The sequence below is a fragment of the Phyllobates terribilis genome, unplaced genomic scaffold (assembly GCF_046119375.1).
Source record: "Phyllobates terribilis strain yellow unplaced genomic scaffold, ASM4611937v1 Scaffold_5__5_contigs__length_657084704, whole genome shotgun sequence".
NCBI classification, from domain to species: domain Eukaryota; kingdom Metazoa; phylum Chordata; class Amphibia; order Anura; family Dendrobatidae; genus Phyllobates; species Phyllobates terribilis.
In genome coordinates this window covers 23,401,532-23,427,912 of record NW_027362765.1, presented here as the reverse complement: position 1 = coordinate 23,427,912, position 26,381 = coordinate 23,401,532, and the positions used below count along the sequence as shown (strand labels likewise).

The 26,381-nt window shown below is 43.7% G+C and overlaps 2 protein-coding genes across 4 annotated transcripts; one reads left to right on the top strand and one right to left on the bottom strand.

Annotated features, from left to right (window-relative positions):
- Positions 1-339: 339 nt before the first annotated feature.
- Positions 340-26,146, bottom strand: LOC141271791 (uncharacterized). Of its 3 annotated transcripts, none has more exons than XM_073681944.1 (7): positions 26,064-26,146; positions 10,482-10,631; positions 10,197-10,352; positions 9,990-10,113; positions 9,809-9,906; positions 9,520-9,610; positions 340-3,280 (listed from the first exon to the last, which is right to left on the bottom strand). In XM_073681944.1, the coding sequence occupies exons 2-7, from the start codon at positions 10,557-10,559 to the stop codon at positions 1,938-1,940; spliced, it is 1,890 nt and encodes a 629-aa protein (XP_073538045.1). In that variant the 5' UTR covers positions 10,560-10,631; positions 26,064-26,146; the 3' UTR covers positions 340-1,937. The 3 variants fall into 3 exon arrangements, with proteins under 3 accessions (XP_073538045.1, XP_073538046.1, XP_073538047.1); XM_073681945.1 differs by lacking the exon at positions 26,064-26,146 and adding an exon at positions 10,730-10,940; XM_073681946.1 differs by lacking the exons at positions 9,809-9,906; positions 9,990-10,113; positions 10,197-10,352; positions 10,482-10,631 and having other exon boundaries at positions 26,064-26,122.
- Positions 15,453-16,946, top strand: LOC141271389 (uncharacterized). Its single transcript, XM_073681481.1, has 2 exons — positions 15,453-15,730; positions 15,943-16,946. The coding sequence occupies exons 1-2, from the start codon at positions 15,529-15,531 to the stop codon at positions 16,944-16,946; spliced, it is 1,206 nt and encodes a 401-aa protein (XP_073537582.1). The 5' UTR covers positions 15,453-15,528.
- Positions 26,147-26,381: the final 235 nt, after the last annotated feature.

The following is a 26,381-nucleotide window of genomic DNA, read 5'->3' as shown; positions in this document are numbered from 1 at the left end:
CACCAGTTTACACTACATGTTTTGATCTTCCAAGACATATTATTGCCCCTGCACTGGAGTATTTACTGTGGCTTGTATCTATCTGATCCCTCCTCACCAAGGATACAACCATAATTTTCTACCCTCTTGGTCTCAGAAATGGAGCATTAACCCCTTTTGGTCAACCCTTTTTGGTAATATGTATCATATTCCTTCCAATCACAAAATCTTCCTATTCACAGTTATCTAATTGTAATGAGCTGGTATTTATTGGAAACACTAATGCCATAACAAAAATTGCCTATTTCTTTAGTTAATAGATCATTACAATATGGTCACATGAAGTTTATTAAAAAAAAAAAAAAAAAAAAAAAGAGTTTTTCAAGTGGAAACTGCTTAAGCAAATGCTTTTTGAGGGCTGAAAGTTTTTTGTTTTTTTTTTTATATCGAAGCCCTTTTATGCATACTTAAATAATTATCACATGCTAATTGGAATTCCCATAAGAAATTATAAAGTATACCATTTCAAGCATTTTTAAAAGTTTTCTTGAGTAGGGTTTTAGAGAAGATCCACTGCAGAAACTCCTAAAAACAACCGTGTGAACACAGCCTAGGGTAATTTCAAAAAAATAAAATGTGTTTACAAATTTCACAAAGTTTAATTTTTATTTTGTCTACGAGAGAGTCTCTGATGTAGGCAAAGTCACTGCTCTGAATATATCAACTAATATTCTCAATTGGTTGAGTGTTAATATGGTCCAAGCTAAACTAAATAAAATCAATGTAAACAAGGCTTCACGACCAGAAGGTCTCGATCCAAAAGAGTTCTTAAAGAACTCGACTCCGTTATTACTGTGCCCCATTTAATAATTTTTTGGAGACTCTACTGACTAGTACAATGCCAAGGAACTGGTAGTAGGCTAATGTGTTGCTGATTTTTAAAAATACAAATACAATTTCAGATTTGTGCACAATAAATATTAAACATATTACATTTTGAAAAAGGATGTTTGGTTTTCCCAGGGTAATTATAGACCAGTAAGCTCAACATCCATCGTAGGAAAATGTTTGACATTGTCTCTTGTAGGTGACGAATGGGTAAATTAAGGTTACTAGGTTCAGAAAATATAATTTGTAATTGGATAGAAAACTGGCCTATAGGCCAAATCCATATCCTTATGGTAAATAATTGCTACTCTGAATGGGCCCCTGCTATAGGTGTTATATCTGAAGGTTGACAGCTGGGTTTACTAGTATTCAACTTATCAATTATATGTAGGACAGTACAACTAGGAGAGTCACTTGAAGAGAAGATTCTGGGTATACTTGTAGATCACAGACTAAATAACAGCATGCAATGTCAATCTGCTGCTTCTAATGCCAGCAGGATTATTGTCATGTATTAAAAGAGGTGTGAACTCACGGGACAGAGACATAATACTGCCACATTACTAAGCATTAGCACAACTACAACAGGAATATTCAGTTCAGCTCTGGGCACCAGTTCATAGAAAGGATGCCTTAGAGTTAGAAAAAGTGCAAAGAAGAATCACAAAACTGATAAGTGCCATGGAGGATCTTAGTTATGATAAAATAAATATATTTAAAAAGTCGTGAGAAAGACATCTAAGGGTGGCCCATGCAAAAATATGGTAAGAAGCTGATCCATGTTAAAACCTGTCCAAAAGACAAGGGAGAATACCCTCCATTTGGAGAAAGAAACACTTCAATCACCACAGGAGAAAAGTCTTCTAATATGGTAACTATAAACCTATGGAATAGTCTACCTCAGGAGCTGGTCAATTGTTTCAAAAAAGGCTTAGATTATTCACTCATCAACTATTTCTTGATCATTTAGTTTTGGTTTTTATGTCTCTTGTAGACTTATACTTGTGAGTTTACTTTCTTTTCATTGTACAAATTGCCAATAAAATAATTTAGAAAAACCAAGAAAATTGCTACTCCCCTGTGTGAATTCTTTGATGTTGAAGAAGATGTGATTTGAGGGTAAAATATTTCCCACATTCAGAACATGAAAACGGCTTTACACCTGTATGACCTTTCTGATGTGTAACAAGACTTGATTTTGCGGTAAAACACTTCCCACATTCTGAACATGAAAATGGTCTCTCCTTTTTGTGACTTCTCTGATGTCTAAGAAGTGTTGATTTAACCATAAAACGTTTGCCACATTCTGAACATGAATATGGCTTCTCTCCTGTGTGAATTCCCAGATGTGTAAGAAGATATGAATTATGGCTAAAACATTTCCCACATTCTGGACATGAAAATGGCTTCTCCACTGCGTGAATTCTCTGGTGTCTAATCAGTTGGCCTTTCTCTGTAAAATATTTTCCACATTCTGAACATGAAAATGGCTTTTCCCCTGTGTGATATCTCTGATGTGTAAAAAGATATGATTTACGGTTAAAACATTTTCCACATTCTAAACAAGAAAATGGCTTCTCCCCTGTGTGAATTCTTTGATGTGTAAGAAAATATGATTTATGGTTAAAACATTTCCCACATTCTAAACAACTATATGGTTTCTCGCCTGTGTGAATTCTTTGATGGGTAAGAAAAGATGATTTACGGTTAAAACATTTCCCACATTCTAAACAACTATATGGTTTCTCACCTGTGTGAATTTTTTGATGAGTAAGAAGATATGATTGATAGTTAAAACATTTCCCACATTCTAAACAAGTATATGGCTTCTCCCCAGTATGAACTCTCACATGTGTAAGTAAGTCGGCTTTCCACTTAAAACATTTTCCACATTCTGAACAAGAAAATGGCTTTTCCTCTGTATGAATTTTTTCATGCTGAAGAAGATGTGATTTGTGGCTAAAATATTTCCCACATTGGGAACAGGAAAATGGTTTCTCTCCAGTGTGAGTTCTCTGGTGCCTAACAAGACCTGATTTAATGCCATAACATTTCCCACATTCGGAACATGAAAATGGCTTTTCCCCTGTGTGAGTTCTCTGATGTATAGCTAAAACTGATTTATACTTGAAATATTTTCCACATTCTGAACATGAAAATGCATTCTCCCCTGAATGAGTTTTTTGATGTTCAGCATATCTTCGGTTAGATTTATTTTGCCTATAAGTCTGTGATGAATCACAGGATAGGACCTGTTGAAAAGGATCTGATGAAAGTTCATTGCTGTGAATGTCTGAAAATACATCTGGTATAATGACGTGCTCTTCACTAGATGTATCTGGTGTGATATCATGATCTTCTGCTTTAAATTCTGAAAACATCAAATGTGCTTCTGAGCTTCTGGTAAAGTCATCTGCCAAGAATAAAACTGATTTCATTATTTTTCAATTTGATAGCATTAAATTATAATATATTATTATAAAACCTAATATAAATAATGTAATAAAAGGGCCTTGGTCCACAGGATGGTCTGCAGAAAATCCAATGTTTCTTGTGGTTTGCTAATTATTATTTTACCCCCCGTTCTTGTATATGATGGCTCCCATTAATGCAGTAACGTAGAAAAGTGTCAATTCAAAAGAACTGAAAAAGCTTTTCTACAGCAAAAACACCAAGGTTACTTACTGGTAGCCGGTTTTTCCAGAACCCATGACAGCACACCTGAGAGAGGATCCGCCTATCAAGGACAGGAAACCATCTGAAATAAAAGGGCAGCACCTCTCCCCCGCTTCAGTTGGTTACAGAGCATTGAGAGGACCTCCATAAAAAGAGTTATACAAAAATCCAACGCCACATCACATAACACCCAACTATCGTGCACACCCATATGGTGAAAAAAAAAAGGGGGGGGGGGAATATACGGGTGATGACATGGGTTCTGGAAAAATCAGCTACCGGTAAGTAACCTTAGTATTTTCCCTTCACCCATGACAGCACACCTGAGAGACTTTTGGAGAAAGAATCACCTTAGAGAGGGACCACCGCTTGCAGCACCCTTCTACCAAAGGTTAAGTCAGTTAAGTAGGATAGATCCAACCGATAGTGTTTGAAGAATGTAGATGGTGACAACTAGGTAGCGGCCTTACAGATTTGATCTATCGATACCTCTGTCTTCTCTGCCCAGGAGGTAGCCATGGCTCTGGTGGAGTGAGCCTTGATGCCGTCAGGGATCAGAGTGTCACTGGCAGAATAGGCTAAGCAAATAGCCTCCCTAATCCATCTAGCCATAGTCCCTTTTGTCACCCCGCAACCCTTCCTACTCCCCTTGAAAGCTACAAACAGGGATTGGCCTCATCTCCACTGGCTAGTTATATATATGTATTGCAATAGAGTCCTTCTAACATCAAGGTTATGAAACTTTTGTTCCCCTGGGGTCTTCGGGTTGTCACAAAAGGAGGTGTAAGGCATCATAATGGGGGATACTCGCTGCACTGGGTAAATTAAGCACACGTGCAGTGTCCTTCCGGTATTTTCTCAATACAGCAGTTTATTATATTATCATAAACCGCACATCACACAGTCCTTCTTAGTTTATCACCGGCATGTTTACACACTTAACATCCGGGAGTCTCTCAAGTAGCAGACAGGCCCAATTGGCCCAAGTTACAGCCTTCAGCAAGGTAATACTATAGCAATGTCTATATAAGTGTCCATATAACAAAGTGTATTATCTTTGCCGGGTTTAGTTGCTGCAGTCCATTTAATCCGCCACCACTGTGGCTTTAAGGCTTTCCCAGGTGGGGGTCTCTAGCCGTCGTCCCGTCTAAGGCTACTGGAATGTTTCACTCACATCCAGTCTGCGCCTTCCCGGACTCTTCACCAAGCCGCTGCCTTCCAAGGCCACTGGCATCTACACAAGATCCAGCCTCGACCTTTCAGGCTGCCAGGCTTCACTGTATCACGGTGTCCCACACACACGGGAACAGGCCTCACGCCCAACACACCGAACACGCCTGTCTCCCATCAAGCAGGGTTTATATATCCATCCCGTGCACACACACACACACAGACAGGACCTTGCTGATGTCACAGTCATGTGACCAGTCACCTGAGGGGGAAGGTACATGGTCAGGTAAAACACATCCTGGACCATTACCGTAATGCCAGCAAGTCGCTGCATTACAGAGGGCAGAACAATTTCCTGAGTTCTATGAAATTTAAGCGCTACCTTAGGGAGGTATGCTGGGTCAGGCTTCAACATTACTCTATCCTCAAATATTTGTGTATATGGAGGATTTATGGATAAGGCCTGTAAATCGCTTACTCTGCGGGCTGACGTTAAAGGCACCAAAATAATTGTTTTGAGAGTAAGGTATTTCACCGACAACTCCTGAACTGGTTCAAAAAGTTTCTTGGTTAAAGCCTCAAGTACCAGATTCAAGTCCCAAGGGGGAACCTTGGGTATTGTGACCGGCCTGGACCTACCGCAGGATTTGATGAACTTTGCAATCCACTTATTAGCTGCGAGGTTGCAGTTATATAAAGCCCCCAAGGCTGATATCTGGACCTTAAGGGTGCTGGTGGCTAGTCCTAACTCGAACCCCTTCTACAGGAACTCCAAGATGGCGTTGACTGGAGGTTTATGACTTAAAGGTTTTCCTAGAAAATGTAAGATTTTTTTCCATGTTCTACTGTAGATTTTAGTAGTTATTGGTTGTTGCTCTTTAACAGTGTAGAAACTAAGCCTGGTGAAAACCCCTTGCCAGTCAATATTGCCCTCTCAAATTCCACGCTGCAAAGTGGAAACCCTTTACTTGAGAGTGAAATATTGGTCCCTGGGCAAGAAGATCCGGGATTTCCGGTAGGATCCATGGGTCTGATAGTGACATCATTCTCAGGAGAGAGAACCATGGTCTCTTTGGCCAAAAGGGTGCAATGTGAATCACTTTCGCCTGATCTTCACTGATCTTTCTCACTACAAGAGGAATCATAGCTATCGGAGGGTAGGCGTAGGCCAACTTGAAGTTCCAGGGTATCTGGAGAGCATCTATCACCAATGGGTCTCCCCTTGTGTCTAGATAACAGAACCTATCTACTTTTCTGTTGTTTCTGTCGGCAAATAAATCGATCTCTGGCAGCCCCCATAGCTGTACTATCTGCCGGAACACTCCAGGGTTCAGGGCCGATTCCCCTTGCCTCAACTTGTTGCGGCTTAGAAAATCTGCCCTTGTGTTCTCTATACCCCGTATGTGTAGTGCCGTGAGAGATAGGAGACTTTGTTCTGCTATCTGAAAAAGTCTGCTCACCGCTTCTAGAAGGGAGTGGGACCTTGTTCCTCCTTGATGATTTATATATGCTACGGTAGCTCGGTTGTCCGTCATAATCTGAACATGACGACCCCATAGCCGAGAAAGGAAAGCCTCTAGGGCGTTCTTTACTGCCCATAGCGCCTTTAGATTTGATGAGCTCTCTCTTTCTGGGACTGACCATGACCTTTGAATTATGTGGTCCCTCAGATGTGCCTCCCAGCCTGAGCTGCTTGCATCTGTCGTGATGACGTTCTCTATTGGTGTGCCCCATTGGACCCCGAGTGGTAGATTTGACCTGTCCACCACAGGAGGGAGTATCTGACTTTTAAGGAGAGATGTACCTTTCCTTCCAAACACCCTTTTAACAATTTCTGTGCTGACAGTATCTCCCACTGGAGGTGTCTTGCGTGAAATTGGGCCCACCTGACTGCCGGAATGCATGCAGTCAAGGTTCCTAGCAGGGACATATCTGGGTTTTTTTTGGCCGCTGAGACCAAATTTACGATCTAGTCTATCTTGTTTTTAGGTAGAAGACAAGTTTGACTCTCCGAGCGGAGAACAAACCCCAGGAAGGTCTGACTTTGCGGGCTCTAGTCTTGACTTTTGGATGTTCACCAACCAGCCTAGATTTTGCAAGACGACCGTGAATTCTTGTAGTTGTGTAGTACAGTGTTTTTCAGAATTCCCCACTATAAGGAAGTTGTCTAGATAGGGTATGATGACTATGTTTTGAATGAGTAGGAAGGATGTCATATCAGCTATTAGCTTGGTGAACACACTTGGAGCTATTGGAAATGCCTGCACTTTCCTTGAATGTATAGAGCAACCCTCAGATATTTTTGGTGATCCGGCTGTATTGGGATGTGATAATACACATCTTTCAGATTAATCACCGCCATAAAACAATTGTGATAGAGACGTTTTATTGCTGAATTTACAGACTCCATGTTGAACGTATGGTTGCTTATAAGATGGTTGAGGCCCTTTAGATTTATAATGGGCCTGTATGAACCGTCCGTTTTTTTTAGCAAAAAGAGAGAACAAAATCCCCTTCCCTTTTGATCGTCTGGAATTTCGCATAAGACTTGTCTCTCTAACAGGCTTGAAATCTCCGTTTCCAGGACCCGCTGTTCCTCCGGGGACTTCCTGACAGGAGTCATCACGAAAGAGTGTTGCAGCTGCTGAAGGAATTGAATCTTCAGTCTATCCCTCACTATGTTGAAGACCCAGGAACTGGAGGAGATCTTCTCCCAGGTTTGAACAAAATGAGACAGTCTTCCTCCTACTTGTGGCCTGGTGTCATTGTGGGAGTTTCTTGGAGGTGGAGGAGGGACCTCCGAACATATATCCGGATTCCTTCTTGTTTTTGAAATCCCACTTTCTTTTCTCTTCCGGGGGGCGACCTCTATTAAATTTCCACATCCGAAAATAGGTCTTCCTGGCGTCCGCCGAAAAACCAAGGAACCTTCCTTTTTTGTCGCTCGTCTTTTCAAGGACATTCCCAAAGAGAAATTGACAATCGCAGGGTATGGAACACAATCTAGATTTTGATTGCAAGTCCCCAGGGCATCCCTTGCGCCACAAAGCTTGTCTTCCTGCGTTTGATAGACAGGCCGACCTAGCCATCAGTTTTACAGAATCAGCAGAGGTATCTGCTAGGAAGGCTGCAGAACCATGTAATAGGGGTAGGTTGGATATATTTTTATCTTTCAGCTGATCTTCCAACTGCTGTAACCACGCCATAAGGGAACGAGCAGTACACGTTAATGCAATAGCTGGTTTTAGACCTCCAGCTGCTGATTCCCAAGTATGCCTTAAGTAGGTATCTGCCCTCTTGTCTAAGGGGTCTCTAAGTACTCCTGAGTCCTCAAAGGGGAGTGCTGATCTCTTTGATGACCTAGTTACAGCACCGTCAATTTTTGGCACCTTATCCCAATTTTCAGAGTCCTTTAACTCAAAGGGATACTTCTTTTTTGAGGATGTAGGCAAGGCCCCTACGTTCTCTGGCTTCCTCCATGCTCTACTGATAAGTGCCTGGACCTTGGCATTTACCGGGAAGGTAAGTTTTTATTTCTCTTCCAACCCTCCAAACATAATGTCTTCTAGGGACTTAACGGATTTATCCTCCTTTAAGCCCATAGTGGTTCTGACAGCTTTTACCAATCTATCGGTGTCTTCTATAGGGAAGCATGGTCTCCCCCCTCTATCACTGTCTGAAGAGGATGAGGGTGAAGCCTCACTACGACACTGTCCATCTGACAACGCAGAGGAGTTAGAATCGGATATGATTTTTCTTCTTTTCCTTAAAATTGTTTTAAGGGAACCCTCTACCTCCAATTTGATGACAGACCTGAGGCTAGCTGCAAAATCCGGGTAACCTCACAAATGGTTCTCTGAACGCAGTCTGAGCAGAGCTCCTTCTGCCAGTCTCCCGCTAGTGGGCCATTGCATAACACACATTCCTTGTTCCACTTCTTGGCGGTAACTTTCCAGGGTTCCTCCTGGTGATTTAAACACACAATAGGAGGCCCATTAGCAAAATATATGGTGACATTCACGAAGATCACTCACTCCGCCACCGAGGTTACCGGGATTGAATTCTGTTTCAGGATACGGGATGCATCCTTCCTGAAGACCGAGGAGTCCTGAGAAGCTTTGCTCCTCTGACTGGGACAGCTGCTGCTCTTACTGCTGGACCCTCTCGACCAGCGAGCAGACAGAGGTGATGATGAAGGTGGCGGCGACTGTAGCTGTGGCGACAGCTGCTGCTCTCTGTCTGACATTATGACAGAACTTGTTGAGCAGTGTTCTGACGCCAAGTGCTCCTTTATATAGGGAGGTGGCCAGGGTGAGCCACCTCCGGATCTCTGCGGCCTCCTTACGGTTGATCCCCCCCCCCCCCCCAGCAGTTGCCACCACCAGCAGGTTGTCCACTCCTATTATTTTTTTACAAAAAATTATCTAAAAATAAATAATAAAGTAAAGCATACTTATCTTACTGACCCCCACCACATATTTTCCAATGCAGTCCTGGTACCCTGATCCTCTCAGTACCTAGTCTTACAACCAACCAGGCAGGTCACGTCTGTGGTCAGCCATTGACAACAGCTGTGACCAATGTGTCTCTGCTGTGACTAGTGTTGGCTGTAGCAATCACATGTCTGTACTGTTTGAACAGAATGTTGTCCCTGTATAAATACCCATTGAAACTTTGAGTTTTTTGTGACAATTCTGTCAGTAGAATCCACATAAACTCTGAGAACAAACCTTTAAAAATTCAAGACAGAATAGTAGCAGTAAAGGAAAAATCAGCGACTTCTCTGAATTTATGGTTACTACTCACCTGGGTTGTCATCTGTAAGAATATCCTCTTTACATCGCTCATCACCCCTCACATATGTCTCTGTAGTATTAATATGGGACAGATCTTCACCCTGAAACAAATATTGTAAAAGTCACAGACAGATGGAGAAGTCAAATCTATGATCAGCTCTAATCCTGCCATCTCCACCGTTCTCATTACACAAGTATAAAACATATAATACTGGTGGATAAAAGAAAACTGAGCACAAGACCTTCACAGCGGTCTACACATCATAGGGGAGATCTCAAGAAACCTTCTCTCTATCTACCTGATGGTCCTGAGGAACATTGGGATTTTCTGGTTTACAACCCTGTGGAAGAAGAGGATGGGGACATCTCTCTGGTGGTGTCCTCCTACTGAATAGAACTGGAGGAAACACATACAGGGACTGAATTCATTCTTTACATACAGATAATTATAGGCTGTGTGTATTTGGTCCTGTCTATTACCTGGTGATGTGAGGGGCTGGGGAACCTCCATCATGACGTCCTTGTACAGATCTTTGTGTCCTTCTAGATACTCCCATTCCTCCATGGAGAAATAGACGGTGACATCCTGACACCTTATAGGAACCTGACACATACAATGATAGTCAAATCCCCCCGATCCCTTCATAGCGTTACTGTATAATGTCCCAGCATTCCCAGCAGTGTCACCTCTCCAGTCAGTAGCTCAATCATCTTGTAGGTGAGTTCTAAGATCTTCTGGTCATTGATGTCCTCATGTATCAGGGGATGAGGTGTAGGACTCAAGATTGGGCCCAGGGGTCTTCCCCATCCCTTACTAGAGGTCTTCTGCACTACTGTATAATCCTGGTTATGGAGAGACACATTAATAAATCTCACTACAGACATTTCCAGAGTCCTCACCTCTCCAGTTCTGTCCATCTGTTATTCTCATAGATAAGAATGATGTAATGTGATGTCATCAGAATCACTCACCTCTCCAGTGAGCCGGAAGAGGATCTCTAGGGTGAGTTGTAATATCCTCTCCACCATCTTGTCCCTGTCCCTATTCATCCTTGATGGGTCAATCAGGAAAATTCTCTTACATAGAAGATCTCCACTGAGAAGATCTGACACTGTATGGGCCTAAATGGGAAGATGAGCCGATGTAACATCATAAAGAATCTCATGTCAGTATTAAATTACTGATGACTAAAAGAGGAAATATATAAGTAGATATAAACCTTATGTTACTTATCTGTCCCGTCTTCATTTCCTCCTTATCCTTCTGGCCTCCTAGATCTGTACATTAGAATTCTATAGTAACTGAAGACATATCTCTGATCTCATCATCCAAGTCCTTTTAAAAGTTTTTTTTCTGATTTCAGAAAACCTAGTCCTAAAGTATAGTGATGAGCGAGCACTAAAATGCTCGGGTCGAGCACACTGGAATACTCGGGTGCTCGACCCGAGCAACGAGCCCAATGTAAGTCTATGGGAAACTCGAGCATTTTTCAGGCGGCTCCCCCCGGCCGTCTGCAGAGGGCCTAAAAATTGCCCAAATCGACGGGAAAAGTGCTCAAATGACATGGGAATAGCATGGGGAAGACCCCTGGAAGCATTTCTGACTCCCAGGTCACTGCTGTCAACAACGTTGTCACAGGTATTACGCCACTTTTACGGACTCACAATAAAACATACCAAAACGAAACCAAAATGGATTTTCCTGGGAAATATGTTAAGGAACATCCTTTCCATGACATGTACAATGTATATAAAGCAAAATAAATAACCAAAAACAAAAATACTCCTCCATACCTTGGGCTATGTTCACATGTAGCGTTTTTTATGCGTTTTTGCACTTTTGCATTGCTTTCAACAAAGACAAATGCATTCACTGGGAAATGTCATTTTAACATTTTACAATCTTATCTGGCCATGTGTGTGTGACACATCAGACACATGCATAGAGTGCTGAAAAGACATGGGAACAGCATGGGGAAGACCTCTGGAAGCATTTCTGACTCCCAGGTCACTGCCTAAAAGTGTGCCCATCATAAGTGATCCTTGGCGCATGTGAAGATGCCTCCCGCCATGCACCTGTCGTTGCAGACTTGCAACAATCACCGTCCACGTCCTAGTCCCAGTGCAGCGTTCAGTTGTCCCTACCCCATTCCTTGGAATGCAAGCGCAAGTATGCAGCCAGCCACCCATCCACCCACAGGCTGCAATACTATACAGCCAAATTTTTGACAGCTGCTTGCATTTGAAATATGGCCTTTTAAGCTCATGGAGGCGGAAGCTTTTCACAACCTCATGCCGGCGGCGTCCGGGTGTCCATACTCGGTCCCCAGCCGCCACTGTTTCTCCCGGTGTCGCCTCCGCCTTCCACAAGCACGGGTCCCACAACATTACCCGTGCCCTCCCCAGTGCACTTACTGGGAAGGACCGCCTAACCACAAACACGTGGACAGGTGAATGTGGCCAGAGACGGTACGGAGCCAGTCCACAACTTTTTTTTGCTGACAGTTGTATTTAGCTCGGTGAAAGGACTGGCATAGAGGGAAACCGTATCTACCCTGCGTGTCATTTCTCCCATGAAGTCCTCTAATGCAGCTTGTTGCAGAAGCAATGGCAGCCCGTCCAACATCAACTCGCACTTGTCGGTGGTGCTTTGACACACACACATCTTTCTTTGCGCATTTAATTTCTTGAATACAGAGTTGGACAATGGCCTGATCTGTAATGCGGTTTAAGAAATAACATGCATAAGCATGGCCGATCCACATTAAAAAAGCAGCCACAGAGTGTCCGGGAACCTTCCGCCACAGTTTTCTTAGCCAGGGCTGCTTCTCGGCAGGGTTGGACGGGCCCACCAGAGAACCGGAGACTCCTCCGGCGGGCCCTGGCTTCTCCTTCAGGAGAGTTCAAAGTGCCGAGGTGAGGCCATCTGCTTAGTTTTCTGTTACTTGGAATGCAAGTGCAAGTATGCAGCCAGCCACCCACCCACAGGCCGCAACACTTAACTGGCAGATTTCTGGGCAGCTGCTTACACTTGAAATATGGCCTTTTAAGCTCGTGGAGGCGGAAGCTTTTCACAACCTCATGCCGGCAGCAGCCGGGTGTCCATACTCGGTCCCCAGCCGCCACTGTTTCTCCTGGTATCGTCTCCGCCTTCCACAAGCACGGGTCCCACAACATTACCCGTGCCCTCCCCAGTGCACTTACTGGGAAGGACTGCCTAACCACAAACACGTGGACAGGTGAATGTGGCCAGTGACGGTCCGGAGCCAGTCCACAACTTTTTTTGCGGAGAGTTGTATTTAGCTGGCATAGAGGGAAATCATATCTACTCCGGCTGTCATTTCTCCGTCACCAGGTTCCGCCCATTGTCACACACGACCATGCCTGGCTGTATGTTCAGCGGTGAGAGCCACAGATCAGGCTGCTGTGTTACAGCTTTCAACAACTCTGCAGAGCTGGGCGGTTTGTCAATTAAGCATGTTATCTTCAGCACAGCCTGTTGCCGCTTGGCCAAGGCAGTGCTGCAGTGCTGTCAGCTTGTGACTGATGTGGTCATTTCGGAGATAGAGGAGGAGGTGCATGAGCTGAACAATGTTATTACATTGAGGATAAATTAGTGATGCTGTTTTTTATACTAAAGAAAGATCCTATTGTTTTGTTTTTTTTTATGTTATTTTTTTAAGACAAATGCTTTCTCCGGGAAATGTCATTTTAATATTTTACAACCTTATCTGGCAATGTGGTGTGTGACACATCATCAGACACATCCTGTTTCATTTATGATGGAGGGACTCTGAAAGTCATAAAGCCTATTTTTATAGGGACATCAGATGGCCCTTACTATTCTTAAAAGGCCAGCAGTCGGCCCTTGCTATTGTTAGAGAGCCATCAGCTGGCTATGCTTTGTTGTTCCCATTATTAACAAGTGGGTCTCCTATACCGTTATTGCGCATCCAGTGACTGCAAGGGCTGAGAAGTCTGGCCCAATCCAGCCCTTGTTCATTTTTATAAGAGTCAGCCTGTCAGCATTTTCAGCTGACAGGCGGATGCGCTTATCAGTTATAATTCCACCAGCGGCACTAAAAACCCGCTGTGATAAAACGCTGGCGGCAGGGCAGGCCAGGACCTCCAAGGCGTAGAGAGGCAGTTCATTCCACGTATCCAGCTTGGATACCCAATAATTATAAGGCACAGCGGAATCACGCAGGACGTTGGTACGGTAAGCAAGGTACTCCCTCAGCATCTTCCCAAACTTTGCACTCCTTGTGAGAGTACCCCGCGCCTCAGGGCCTGTGCGATGGGAGGGGCTGAGAAAACTCTCCAAGAACTTTGACAGAGTTCCCCTGCCTCCGCTGGATTGAAGTTGTGACACTCTCGCCTGTACTCCTTGAGTGTCCAACGAAGTGTGCCCTCTGCCGCCAGCGTTTTCAGATGGGAATTATTTTAATAGTTCCGCAACAAGGGCCTTCTGGTACAGCCCCATTTTTGTAAATCTGTCCACCTCTGGAATAAGAGATATAAAGTTCTCCTTGTAGCGTGGGTCTAGAAGTGTCACCAACCAGTAATGACTGTCACCCAAAATTTGGAGAACGCGAAGGTCATGGGAAAGGCAGCGTAACAAACTCAGCCATGTATGCCAGACTACTAACAGGCAAGACTTACGTGTCCTCACCAAGAGGATGACTGACCATGCTCTCCTCCTCCTCTGTGTCCTCTGGCCATCCACGCTGAACAGACGGTATGACAGCTGTGCAGGTAGTACCGTCTACAGTGCATGAAACTAGCTCCTGTCCTTCCTCCTCCTCCTCTTCCTCATTGTCACCCAATCCACGTTGGGATGAGATGAGGCTTAGCTGTGTGTAATCATCCTGTATGGTTCCTTGCTCCATCTCATCGTGCTCCGTCTGCAATGCATCCTCTTTGATTGTGAGCAGAGAGCGTTTCACAAGACAGAGAAGCGGGATGGTGACCTAATTATGGCGTCATCGCCGCTCACCATCTTGGTGGAGTCCTCAAAGTTTGGGAGGATGGTACATATGTCTGATATCCATGTCCACTCCTGAGCTCTTATGTGTGGAGTCTGAACTGAATACAGACGGCCTTGTTGATGCTGGTACTCAACAAGTGCCCTCTTCTGATCACAAATCCTTCCCAACATCAATAGTGTAGAGTTCCAACGCGTGGGGACATCACACACCAGTCTGTGAGCCGGAAGCCGCAAACGCTGCTGAAACACTGCAAGGGCGGCAGAAGCTGTAGCTGACTTTCTAAAATGGGCACACAGGCGACGTACTTTAACAAACAGATCCGGCAGCTCCGGGTAGGATTTGAGAAACCGCTGAACCACGAGGTTAAGCACATGGGCCAGGCATGGTACGTGTGCAGGGTGGATAAAAATCTATGTTTTTTTTTAAAAAATCAAAAAAATCGGATTTTTTTGATTTAAATCGGATTTTTTTCAATAAACTGCTGTTTGAGGAAAATATTTTACCATCCAAAGGTTCTTCCATCATGAGATAAAGCTGAGTTGTTTAACTCAGTAGAATAAAGGCTGTATATGTGTAACATTCACAATGCCATGCTCTTCCAGAGGTTTCTGTAGGATTAATGGGCAGTTTCTCTCCTATATTATCACAGACGCTCGCTTTACTTACGCAGTTCTCAAAACTGAATTTGACTCCGCAGAGGTCCCAGCCTCTTCTTCACGGCAAAAATGTTACAACATGAACAGAGTTGAAAAAAAGACCTTAATCCTATTGTTCTACAAACCTATGAATACAGAATCAACCCCTTCAGTGCCAAGTCCAAGAAGTTAGACAATATGTTTCTGATTGTTTGGAGTGGAATAGATCTGCACAACACAAGAAGAATGTGAATCTAAGTGTGAGGAGGAGGAAGGGCAAGCAGACAAGAAAATGAAAGTGAAACTTTGAGCACTATACTGCAGCATAGCCACAGACAGACAAGTCTGGATCTGTTTGTGTGTACGATCTGAGGTTTATTACATTCTTTCCTTATAATGGCAGCAGGCCGTAAAAGAGACCCAGTTTGGGAATATTTTAATGAAGCTCCTTCGCCTATCGGTAAGGCAGGCATGCGTGCAAAATGCAAACGATGCAACAAAGAGATGCAAGGCCTGGTGGCGCGAATGAGGCAACATCATGAGAAGTGCGGTGATGAAGATGACCAAAGAAACACTTCTGAACAGGCCGGATCTGTTGGTAAACATTTTTATTGAATCCTGTTTCTAAAGACTGAACTGTCATGTGTGAGAAAAAATTATATTTCTTATTATTACTGCATGTTACTGTCATTTGGTACAGTTATGAAGAAAAACAAATATTCCTTTTGGGGCAGGGGCAGTGATGTGTTGTGTACAAAAAGCAGAAATTGTATAAACAATAAAATAACAGCATTGACTTTTTTTGTTTAGGGGAATTCATGGATTCTGGAAACTATCCACCTCCAAGATCACCATCATCCTGTTCTACAGTTTCAGAGTTATCCATCCAGGATAGTGCTTCATTAGCAGCAGCATCATCATCAGACACCCACAGCCACATATCACCATCACCCAAAAGGAAGAAAAAACCTTTACCTCCTGGAACCACCATAGATAGGTTTGTGATAAGAACTAGCAGATTAGAAAAAGAGTTGATTGATGAAAAAATTGCCCAGTTTATTTATGCAACGAACTCTTCTTTCCGTCTGACTGAGAACCCACATTTCATTAATATGGTTCAGTCACTGAGACCAGGATACAGTCCACCCAGCAGAGCTGATGTTGCAGGGAAACTGCTGGATCAAGTGTATGACAGAGAAATGGAGCAATGTGCAACAGCTCTGGAGGGTAAAATTGTTAACCTAAGTATTGATGGGTGGAGTAATGTCCACAATGATCCTATTGTATGTGCTTGTATAACAACAGAAGAAGGTAAAGTCTTCCTTGCACAAACAACTGATACGTCAGGAAATGCGCACACAGCAGAATACTTACAAGAAGTGGCAGTAAAAGCTATAACAACATGTGAACAAAAATTCAAATGTCTAGTACGCAGTTTGGTCACTGACAATGCTGCAAACGTATCCAAGATGAGAAGAAATTTAGAAGAGCAGGGAGGGAATACAAAGCTGCTAATAACATATGGTTGCAGTGCTCATTTGCTGCACCTCTTAGCCAAAGACTTAAGTGTTCCAGAAATAAAGGCTAATGTTGTTGAAATTGCTAAATACTTCCGAAATAATCATTTTGCTGCAGCAGCTCTGAAAAGGATGGGTGGAACCAAGCTAACGCTCCCACAAGATGTTAGATGTAACTCTGTGGTGGACTGTTTTGAGCAGTATATCGAAAACTGGCCTATTCTGATGACACTTTGTGAAGAAAATCCTCAACATTGGGCCAAAATCCTCAACATTGGGCTTAAGAGAAATGTTTAACATATGCTGAGCTTCCTGAAACCCATCTCTCAAGCTTTAAACAAAATACAGAAAAATAGCTGTTTTATTGCGGATGCTGTTGAAATTTGGAAGGAACTGAGTGAACACTTAAAAACAGAACTACACATGGACAGAATTAAATTACAAGCAGTAAACAAACGAATGGGACAAGCACTGACTCCAGCTCATTTTTTGGCAAATATTGTCAATATCCAATATCAGGGTCAAAACCTAAGTGCTGAGGAAGAGGAGTTAGCTATGACATGGGTATCCAGCCAACTATTAATGCCAACTATAATAAACTTCAGAGCTAAGGGGGAACCATTCAAGAAATATATGTTTGCTGAAGATATTTTAAGGAAGGTCACACCAGTAAACTGGTGGAAGTCACTTAAGCGCTTGGATTTAGAGACTGTTCAAGTAATGATTTCACTTTTAACAGCAGTAGCTTCTTCTGCAGGCGTTGAAAGAATATTCTCTTCCTTTGGACTCATTCATTCTAAATTGAGAAATCGGTTGGGACCCAATAAAGCAGGAAAGCTTGTTTTTCTTTTCCAGATTATGAATAGGAACAAAGAAGAAGATGATGATGAAGATGACGACGAGTGAGCTACAGAGGACAGCAGGGACAGTAGTATTTAAGTTTTTCATGTGTCGGCTGGGCTGACAGTCTAAGTTTCTTAAAATATATATATATTTTGTTTAGCCAAATTAGTTAACAAACATGGATGTTTGTTTAAGCAAATAACTTATGCTGTAATGTTGTTATTGTTTCAGTTGAATAAATCTATTTAAATTGTTATTAAGGTCAGGATTATTTTTCTCCTTCCTAAGTACAACAGAACAGTGGTGTCCAAATATGAATGATTAACCCATTAAACTGGGGAGAAAAAAGTAATATAAAAAGTGATTCTAAAAATCTTCATCTACTTGCATGTTAAAGTAGCAAGAACTAGTTTAGGTAGAAACTTTGATTTAAATCACTGATTTAAATCAAGCCTTACTGACTAGTGATTTAAATCGTGATTTAAATCAGTTAGATTTAAATCAAATCCACCCTGTACGTGTGTGAGCTCGCCTCGCCTCAGAGCCGTCACCAGGTTCCGGCCATTGTCACACACGACCATGCCTGGCTGTAGGTTCAGCAGTGTGAGCCACAGATCTTCCTGCTCTTTCAGAGCAATCCACAACTCTTCAGTATTGTGCGGTTTGTCACCTAAGCATATTAGCTTCAGCACAGCCTGTTGCCGCTTGGCCGAGGCAGTGCTTCCAGCTTGTGACTGATGTGGTCATTTCGGAGATGGAGGCTGAAGAGGAGGAGGAGGCTGAGGAGGATGAGGTGCAGGAGCTGTAGACCATGGGGGCCCGCAATCCTTGGCGTCGGGAGGACGTGTTCCGTCCCAAGGTCCGACTGGGTCCCGGCTTCCACTATGTTAACCCAGTGTGCCGTCAACGAGATGTACCGTCCCTGCCCACAACCATGTGACCGTGGTTAGGTGGACTTTACCGGTAACTGCGTTGTTGAGGGCACGGCTAATGTTTTGGGACACGTGCTTTTGTAATGCGGGGACGGCACACCGGGAGAAATAGTGGCGGCTGGGGACCGAGTACCGAGGGACAGCCGCCGCCATCAGGTTGCGGAATGCTTCTATCTCCACAAGCCTAAAAGGCAACATTTCGAGCGCAAGCAGTCGTGAAATGTGAGAATTTAGTAGTGTGGCCTGTGGAGCGTTGGCTGCATATTTGCGCTTGCGTTCCAAGGACAAGGTATGGACAACTGAACGCTGCGCAGGGACAAGGACATGGACGTGCTTCCTGATGCTGCTACTTGAGAGTGTGCAACAACAGGTGCAGAGCAGGAGGCATCTTCGCATGCACCATGGACAGGGAATTGGCTTGCATGCACAACAGCGGAAGTAGCAATGGTGCCACCCGCAGACACTGTTCCTGGACCCTGGGGTTCGGCCCACAAAGTCGGGTGCTTTGCTGCCATGTGCCTGATCATGCTGGTGGTGGTCAGGCTGGTCGTTTTGCCACCCCTGCTGATGCTGGCCTGGCAGGTGGTGCAAATGGCCCTTTTGGGGTTATCGGCAGAGTCTTTAAAAAATAAACCAGACTCGGGAAGACCTAACAGTTGTACTGGCAACTTCCTTCGTGTTGGTGTTACGGGGGAACGGTTGCCTGCCTTCTGTCTGCGGCCAGTACACTGCTTCTTCCTGCCTGTTGGGGTGCTCTGCCTCCCTCCCCCTGTGTGCTGCTGTCCTCGCTCTGCATGTCCTCCTGCCAGGTTGGGTCAGTTACTATATCATCCACCACCTCGTCTTCCACTTCCGCACCCTGGTCCTCCTCCTGACTTTCTGGCAATTGTGTCTCATCATCGTCCACCTCTTGTGACACTTTCCCACCGTCGCGTTCGTGTGACTGTGGCTGCTCAAATATTTGGGCATCGCTACACGCGATCTCCTCTTGCCCCGCTTCAAGTGGACCAGGCGAGAGGCCCGAATTTATAAATGGAAAAGTGAACAGCTCTTCAGAGAGTCCAAGTGTGGGATCAGTTGTCTCTGGGTACTCGACATTGTGGGAGGAAGGAGGATCAGGGTGAGGAATATGCGGTCCAGACTCACGGCTACTGAAACTTGACCGCGTGGAAGACAAGGTGTTGGTGGTGGTGGTGGCAAAATGACTGGAAGCATTATCCGCTATCCAACCAACAACCTTTTGACACTGCTCTGGGTTCAATAGTGGTGTGCTGTGGTCCCGTAGAAATTGGGACAGGAAGGTCAGGCGAGGTCAGGGTGTTTGTTGTGGCACAATTTCGGCTTGCCCACGGCCTTGTCCTCGGCCTCTGCATGCACCATTACCATCACGTCCAGTTCCCCATCCCTTGCCATGTGCCTTGCCCATTTTAAATGCAGGACAGTATCTTCCACGCTCACTACAAATGACTGAGTTTGGAGCGAACTTGCATGTGATCCGTGTGACGGAGAAAACAGAGTTTTAAATACCTAGCTTGTAGGTAAGTACACTGCTCAAAAAAATAAAGGGAACACTCAGATAACACATCCTAGATCTGAATGAATTAAATATTCTCATAGAATACTTTGTTTTGTACAAAGTTGAATGCGCTGACAACAAAATCACATAAAAATCATCAATGGAAATCAAATTTATTAACCAATGAAGGCCTGGATTTGGAGTCACCCCTAAAATTAAAAGTGGAAAAACACACTACAGGCTGATCCAACTTTGATGTAATGTCCTTAAAACAAGTCAAAATGAGGCTCAGTATTGTGTGTGGCCTCCACGTGCCTGTATGACCTCCCTACATCGCCTGGGCATGCTCCTGATGAGGTTGCGGATGGTGTCCTGTGGGATTTCCTCCCAGACCTGGACTAAAGCATTCGCCAACTCCTGGAGCAGTGTAGTTTGAACAGCAAACTGCTGTGAATTGCTTCACTGACACACTAAAGGAAATTTTTAATGGAGGCCAGAAATGGCAGTATTTTCTGACAACGCATATGTGATCCATTTGACGGAGGAAACACAGTTTTAAATAGCTGGATTTCCAGCACTGTAATATGGAAATGACCTGGCTGTATTCTGCAGTGCCAACAAGCAAATGGCGCAGAAAAACGGTGTTCTCTGGATTGCTTTTTAAGCAAATAATGAGGATTAAGATCCAAAGAAAAGTATTCCTGGCCCATGAAACCTGGGCCTTTGTATAGAAATATCTTACAGCAGCAGAAAGCAGAATTGGAATGGAGCTATATGCACTGCCTGCATATACCCCCTGCCTGCCTGATATCTCTGCAGATGGATTAGTCCTCAGAAGGACTGTTTGTTAAGATGGATATGTGTAATGTACGTTTTTTCTCCCTACCTAATACACAAGCAAATCTCTCCCTGATGCAGCAGCATCTCTCCCTACACTGTCTGATCCGGAGTGACTGTGACGAGCATGGCGGTGCCAGGTCTGATATAGACCTGATGACGCTGTGCGGCCAGCCAAACATTGTAATGCCCACAACCAACAAGGCTACGGCATTACAGTGCATGGCAGGCAATCCCTACATGTTCATTGGCGCTGTAAAGAGCGCCAAACATGCAGGGAGGGGACCCAAGCTCCAACCGAGCAACCCTTGAAATACTCGGCGAGCGCCGAGCATCTCGAGCAGTGAGATGCTCGGGCGAGCACCGAGCAGTAGTGGGCATGTTCGCTCATCACTACTAAAGTAGAGTTTGTTCTAAAAAACAAAACAAAAATGAAGTTCTTTACTCACTCCTCCTGAGTCTCCACTGCTGATACCAGTACTTGTTATTGTCTGCAGCGCTGAACTCACGTCGATAGCACTGCACCCAATAACTAAGCTCAGCGGCTCTGAGCGGAATCAACATGAAATTAGCACAGCAAATAATAATCGACATCGGGAGCAGCAAGGGATACTCAGCGCTTGATCCGGGGAGGTGAGTAAAGCACAGTCTATTTTTTTTTTTTTTAAACAAACAGCTTAGCTAGCTTATCCCTCAGTTTTGATACAGCCAGATGCCAGATTATCTACTCAGGTCTGTTGCTCCTGAGTGTTGTATGCTCATCCAGCTCTCCTACTACCAGGTGCCTAACTACTAATTCAATTCTATTGTTACCAAGTGCTTAACACACATCTAGCTCTACTATTATCAGGTGCCTAACTACCAAATTTGCTTTGTTGTTCCAGAGTACTACAGGTACATCTAGCTCTATAACAAACAGTTGCCTGACTACCTACTAAGGTCTGCTGTTCCTAACTACTGGACTAAAATGTGGTCACATCTCTTCTACAACTAGGTGCTTGACTATCAACTCAGCTTTACCTCCTGACTGCGATACGCATTTCTAAATCTACTACAACTAGCTGCTTGAATACCAACTCAGCTCTGTAGATTCAAGGTGTCACCCACACACTCCAATCTCCTACATCAAAGTACCTTCCAGCTTTTTTTGTCTCTGCTCATTCAAGGTGCTCTCATCACCCTCAACTCTGCGGCATATATCCTTTCCACCTCCATTCATTCTTATGCCGATCTGCATATCCATCTGTATTGGCCCCCCGCTGTTCCATGTGCCATCTAGCTAGTCCAGCTCTGCTGCATCACCACATCTAGCCAATGCTGCTCACCTGGACCTACTGCTCAGGAAATACACCTCACCAGGTGAGCCTATTACAGTGTAGATATTGTATTAAGTGTAGTGGTGCCAATATTGCAATGCAAATGGTAATCTCTGAGGCAAATCCAAATCATTTCCACACCTGTAATAGTGCAAAGGTGAACTTTTAGATTACGTTCCCTCAGTGAAATCCCCAGTGATAAATATAATATTGTGGAGGACTGGGGCAGCTACTTTTCAGTACATAACGGAGGCAAGCCGGCTGTCAATCAGCATGACATTGGCAATCATGCCCCGTCGACAGAGCATCCTGGAAAAAGAGGAGCTGCTCTGTTGATGTGAAAGCAGAAGTGGTTGGTACCCGCTCTGAGCTGGGTAGAACAGACAGGTAGTTACTAACAGAGGCAACTATTAGTTAGTTTTTAGGACCATAACCAAAAAATAGTCCTGGTCGACTCCTTTAATGATTTTGACTCATTTTTGGGCTGCCGGGTCACCATAATCTGAAATCTACTGCTGCAATTCTGCCATAATTTACACTAATTTCTTAAGAAAATCTCTTGGGTGCTGCGACACCATGTCCCTTCTGACAAGACCCACTAAATAAATAAATTAATATAAAAGTACGCTACATATGTTGTGTGGCCGGCACAAAAACTGCTACATTTTTGCTCAAATATATTTTGAACATTTTTCAACTTTCATACACTAATAAACTAGTACAGAGAGAATAAGGACTACCCTCCATGTGTTTAGTATTATGTTTGGACTTCTACTCTTCAAATTTCTAAGTTTTGGGAAAGGTGAGAAAGCTCATTCACGGCAGCTGATTGACTGCAGCATTCACGCAACATAACATCATGCAAGTGCCGGGAGGCCCTGCACCGACATTGCTTCTACATCACCAGATGTGGGAGGTGAGAATAAGGTTTTGTTTTTTTTATAATTCTCGGGGGACTAATGCGTTTAAGAAGGGGTTGGCCAAGCAGTGAACAATTCTTTTAAAGATATCTTCTGGATTATGCAGTGGTTCATCTCAAAGGATGGACACTAGACTTTTGCCATCTCCTGGATGTTCAATAGGGCTAAGAAGGGAGCGATCGGCAACTCAAACGGTCTTACAAATTGTGTGGAACCTATTTTTGTTGCCATATTATATTTGCAAAGCCCCTGAGGTATTAGTACAATGGAAACGACCTACATGTTACCACATTTTAAAAACTATACCTCTCAATTCTTTTTTAGAAGGGCTGTGACCCAAAAAATGTCTTCAATAAATTAATGCATAACAGATGGCAAAAAAAGGTCAAAATTAAAAATTTCCCCCATTTAAGTTTGCAAAGCAAGAGATCTGATTTGGCTAGGTAACAGTCTCTCGACTGGGGTCTAAGGGGTAACGTTTCTCCTTGTGAGGAGAGACAAGCCAAGCCTGGCATGTCAGATTGAGGAGAAATATAAGTCATGCATGCTCCGCCGGGAATTTAAATATGCAAATTGTCCCTTTAGAAATAGAGTTCTAGTCCTCTTCCTTTCTGAAGAGACAATTTGCATATTTAATTTCCCAGAGGAGCATGAATGGCTTATAAATCTCCTCAATCTGACATGCCAGGCTTGGCTTTTCACTCTCTACAAGGAAAATGTTACCCCTTATATACCATTCTGTGGGTCAGTACAATTACAGCGATACTAAATCTATATAGTTTTATGGTTTAAAACTACCACCTGACAATCACCTGCTCTCTGGGTGTCTCCTGATATAGCAAACCTGCTTGGTCCTAGCAGATCCAGTTAAGCCCTGCCAGTGACTTGGTTATTTTCTCCTGTAACTGAGCCTCATCTAGATGTCCCATTTATGGTGGGGAAAAATGAAGAAGAAAAGAAATGTTTCCAGAAATCTTTAATGATCTCTTGGGGGACAAATTATGTGAAAAATATACAGATGTAGAAAACATTTGCAAAAAAAAAAGATAACAAAAAATAAAAAAAAATGAAAAACACGATGGCCGTCATCTGCCTCTAACAGCGGTGATTGGCGCGCCTGCTGTTAACCTCTTAAATGCTGCTGTCAATCACTGGCAGTGTCATGCAGGTGGCACGATCTGGTCTAAGTTGTAGGTGAGCCAATGAGCTACCTTGACAGCCAGGAGCCTGCTGAACCCCCCCCCCCCTCCCCACCATGCTTGTCATGTCATGTCATTTCTCCTACACAGCGGTATTTTAACACGGTGCTCCAGCCTGGACGTTAGTTCGGGTGATCCTGAGCCCTCCCATTACACGATCGCAGGAAGCCGATGGGTACGATAACTGGGGGATGATTGCACACCCCCGTGCTTGTGGCTGGGCATCATAGGGGTCTGTCATTATCACTATATATAGCAATATAGCAAAATTCTGGTACTGCTGTATATAGTACAAGCAATGAAAAGATCGCAGATTCTAGCCCACTAAGGGCTGTTCCATAGGTCCGCGATCTGGGATCACAATGCACGAACTGGCCGTGCATATCCTGACAGCTTCATATATTTCCATGAAGCTGTAATGCTCGGGGTCGAGAAACAGACGGCCAGTCCGTGCATTGTGATCCGAAATTGGACTGAAAATCACAGATGTCTGAAACAGTCCTTAGAAAACTAACACAGTAAATAAAAAAAAAAGATTTTAAAATAATAAAATATAAAAAAAATTTAATCAGCCTTCTTTTCCCCAGTTAAAAATATAAAGTAAAAAGAAAAATCCCCCCAAAAATCATGTGCTATTGTTGCCTCCGATCTACCAAAATATAAAATTAATAAACCCGATCGGTAAATCGACAAAAAAAAATAAAAAATAAAAAACACCAGAATTAAGGTTTTTCATTTGCCGCAATCATACAAAAAATGCAATAAGAGGTGATCAAAACACATAGTGCATACTGCAAAATGGTAGCAATAAAAACAGCAGCTCACTCCTCCCTCTGACCTGCCAGGCCTGACATGCCACCCTGGTCTCCCGTGTATAAGAAAGACATAACTGAACTAGAAAGGGTGCAGAGAAGAGCGACCAAGGTTATTAGAGGACTGGGGGGTCTGCAATACCAAGACAGGTTATTACACTTGGGAAAAACGAAGGCTTAGTGGTGATCTTATTACTATGTACTATATGAGGGGACAGTACAAAGACCTGTCTACTGATCTTTTTACTCTAAGGCCTGAGACGGGGACAAAGGGGCATCTTCTATGTCTGGAGGAAAGAAGGTTTAATCATAATCACAGACGCAGATTCTTTACTGTAAGAGCAGTGAGACTATGGAACTCTCTGCCGCATGATGTTGTAATGAGTGATTCACTATTAAAATTTAAGAAGGGCATGGATGCCTTTCTAGAAAAGTATAACATTACAGGTTATATATACTAGATTCCTTGATAGGGTGTTGATCCAGGGAACTAGTCTGATTGCCGTATGTGGAGTCGGGAAGGAATTTTTTCCCCAATGTGGAGCTTAGTGTTTGCCACGTGTTTTTTTTTTTTGCCTTCCTCTGGATCAACATATTAGGCTATGGGTTGAACTAGATGGACTTAGTCTTCCTTCAACCTTAAAAACTATGTTACTATGTTACCCTCCACAAGGAGAAACATCACCCTTACACCCCCTTCTTCAAACAATAAAAGGTGAGAAATTGAAATTTACATCATTTTACAAGGGAATCCCTTAATTCTAAATAATAACCACTGAAATTAATAAAATTAAATTTTTTACATTTTTCCAGATTTTTATCACTATAAAACCAGAGAATTACATTCCCCATAAATCTCTATCGTGGGGAGAAAGCATCATCTGCCCCCAAACCAGAGTGACCTCCCCTGTATACATGAGCACATCCGGCATTATATTACTGTATATATACACATGGGAGAACTGGGGGAAGGGGACACAATCTCCAGGAATGGAGTGGTTAAGGCCCCCTGCGCCCAGTACTGGGGGTCTCCACATACCTCCACCTGCAGAGCCGCCACCACATATATGGCTGTTCTGTGCGCACAGGACCTGTGATGAGGTCACAGGAGGGGAGGAGTCAGGGGTCACATGATCAGGGGCCTCAGTGGATGCAGGACTCTGCTGTGCTGGTTGTCATGGTGCTGGATGAGCTGAAGTTTATGTGTGGGGTCAGGAGGGGTTTACAGTGTGGATGTAGCAGAGCCGTGTGTGTACGAGGTGTACGGAGCAGAGCCGCGCGTGTACAAGGTGTACGGAGCAGAGCCGTGTGTGTACGAGGTGTACGGAGCAGAGCCGCGTGTGTACGAGGTGTACGG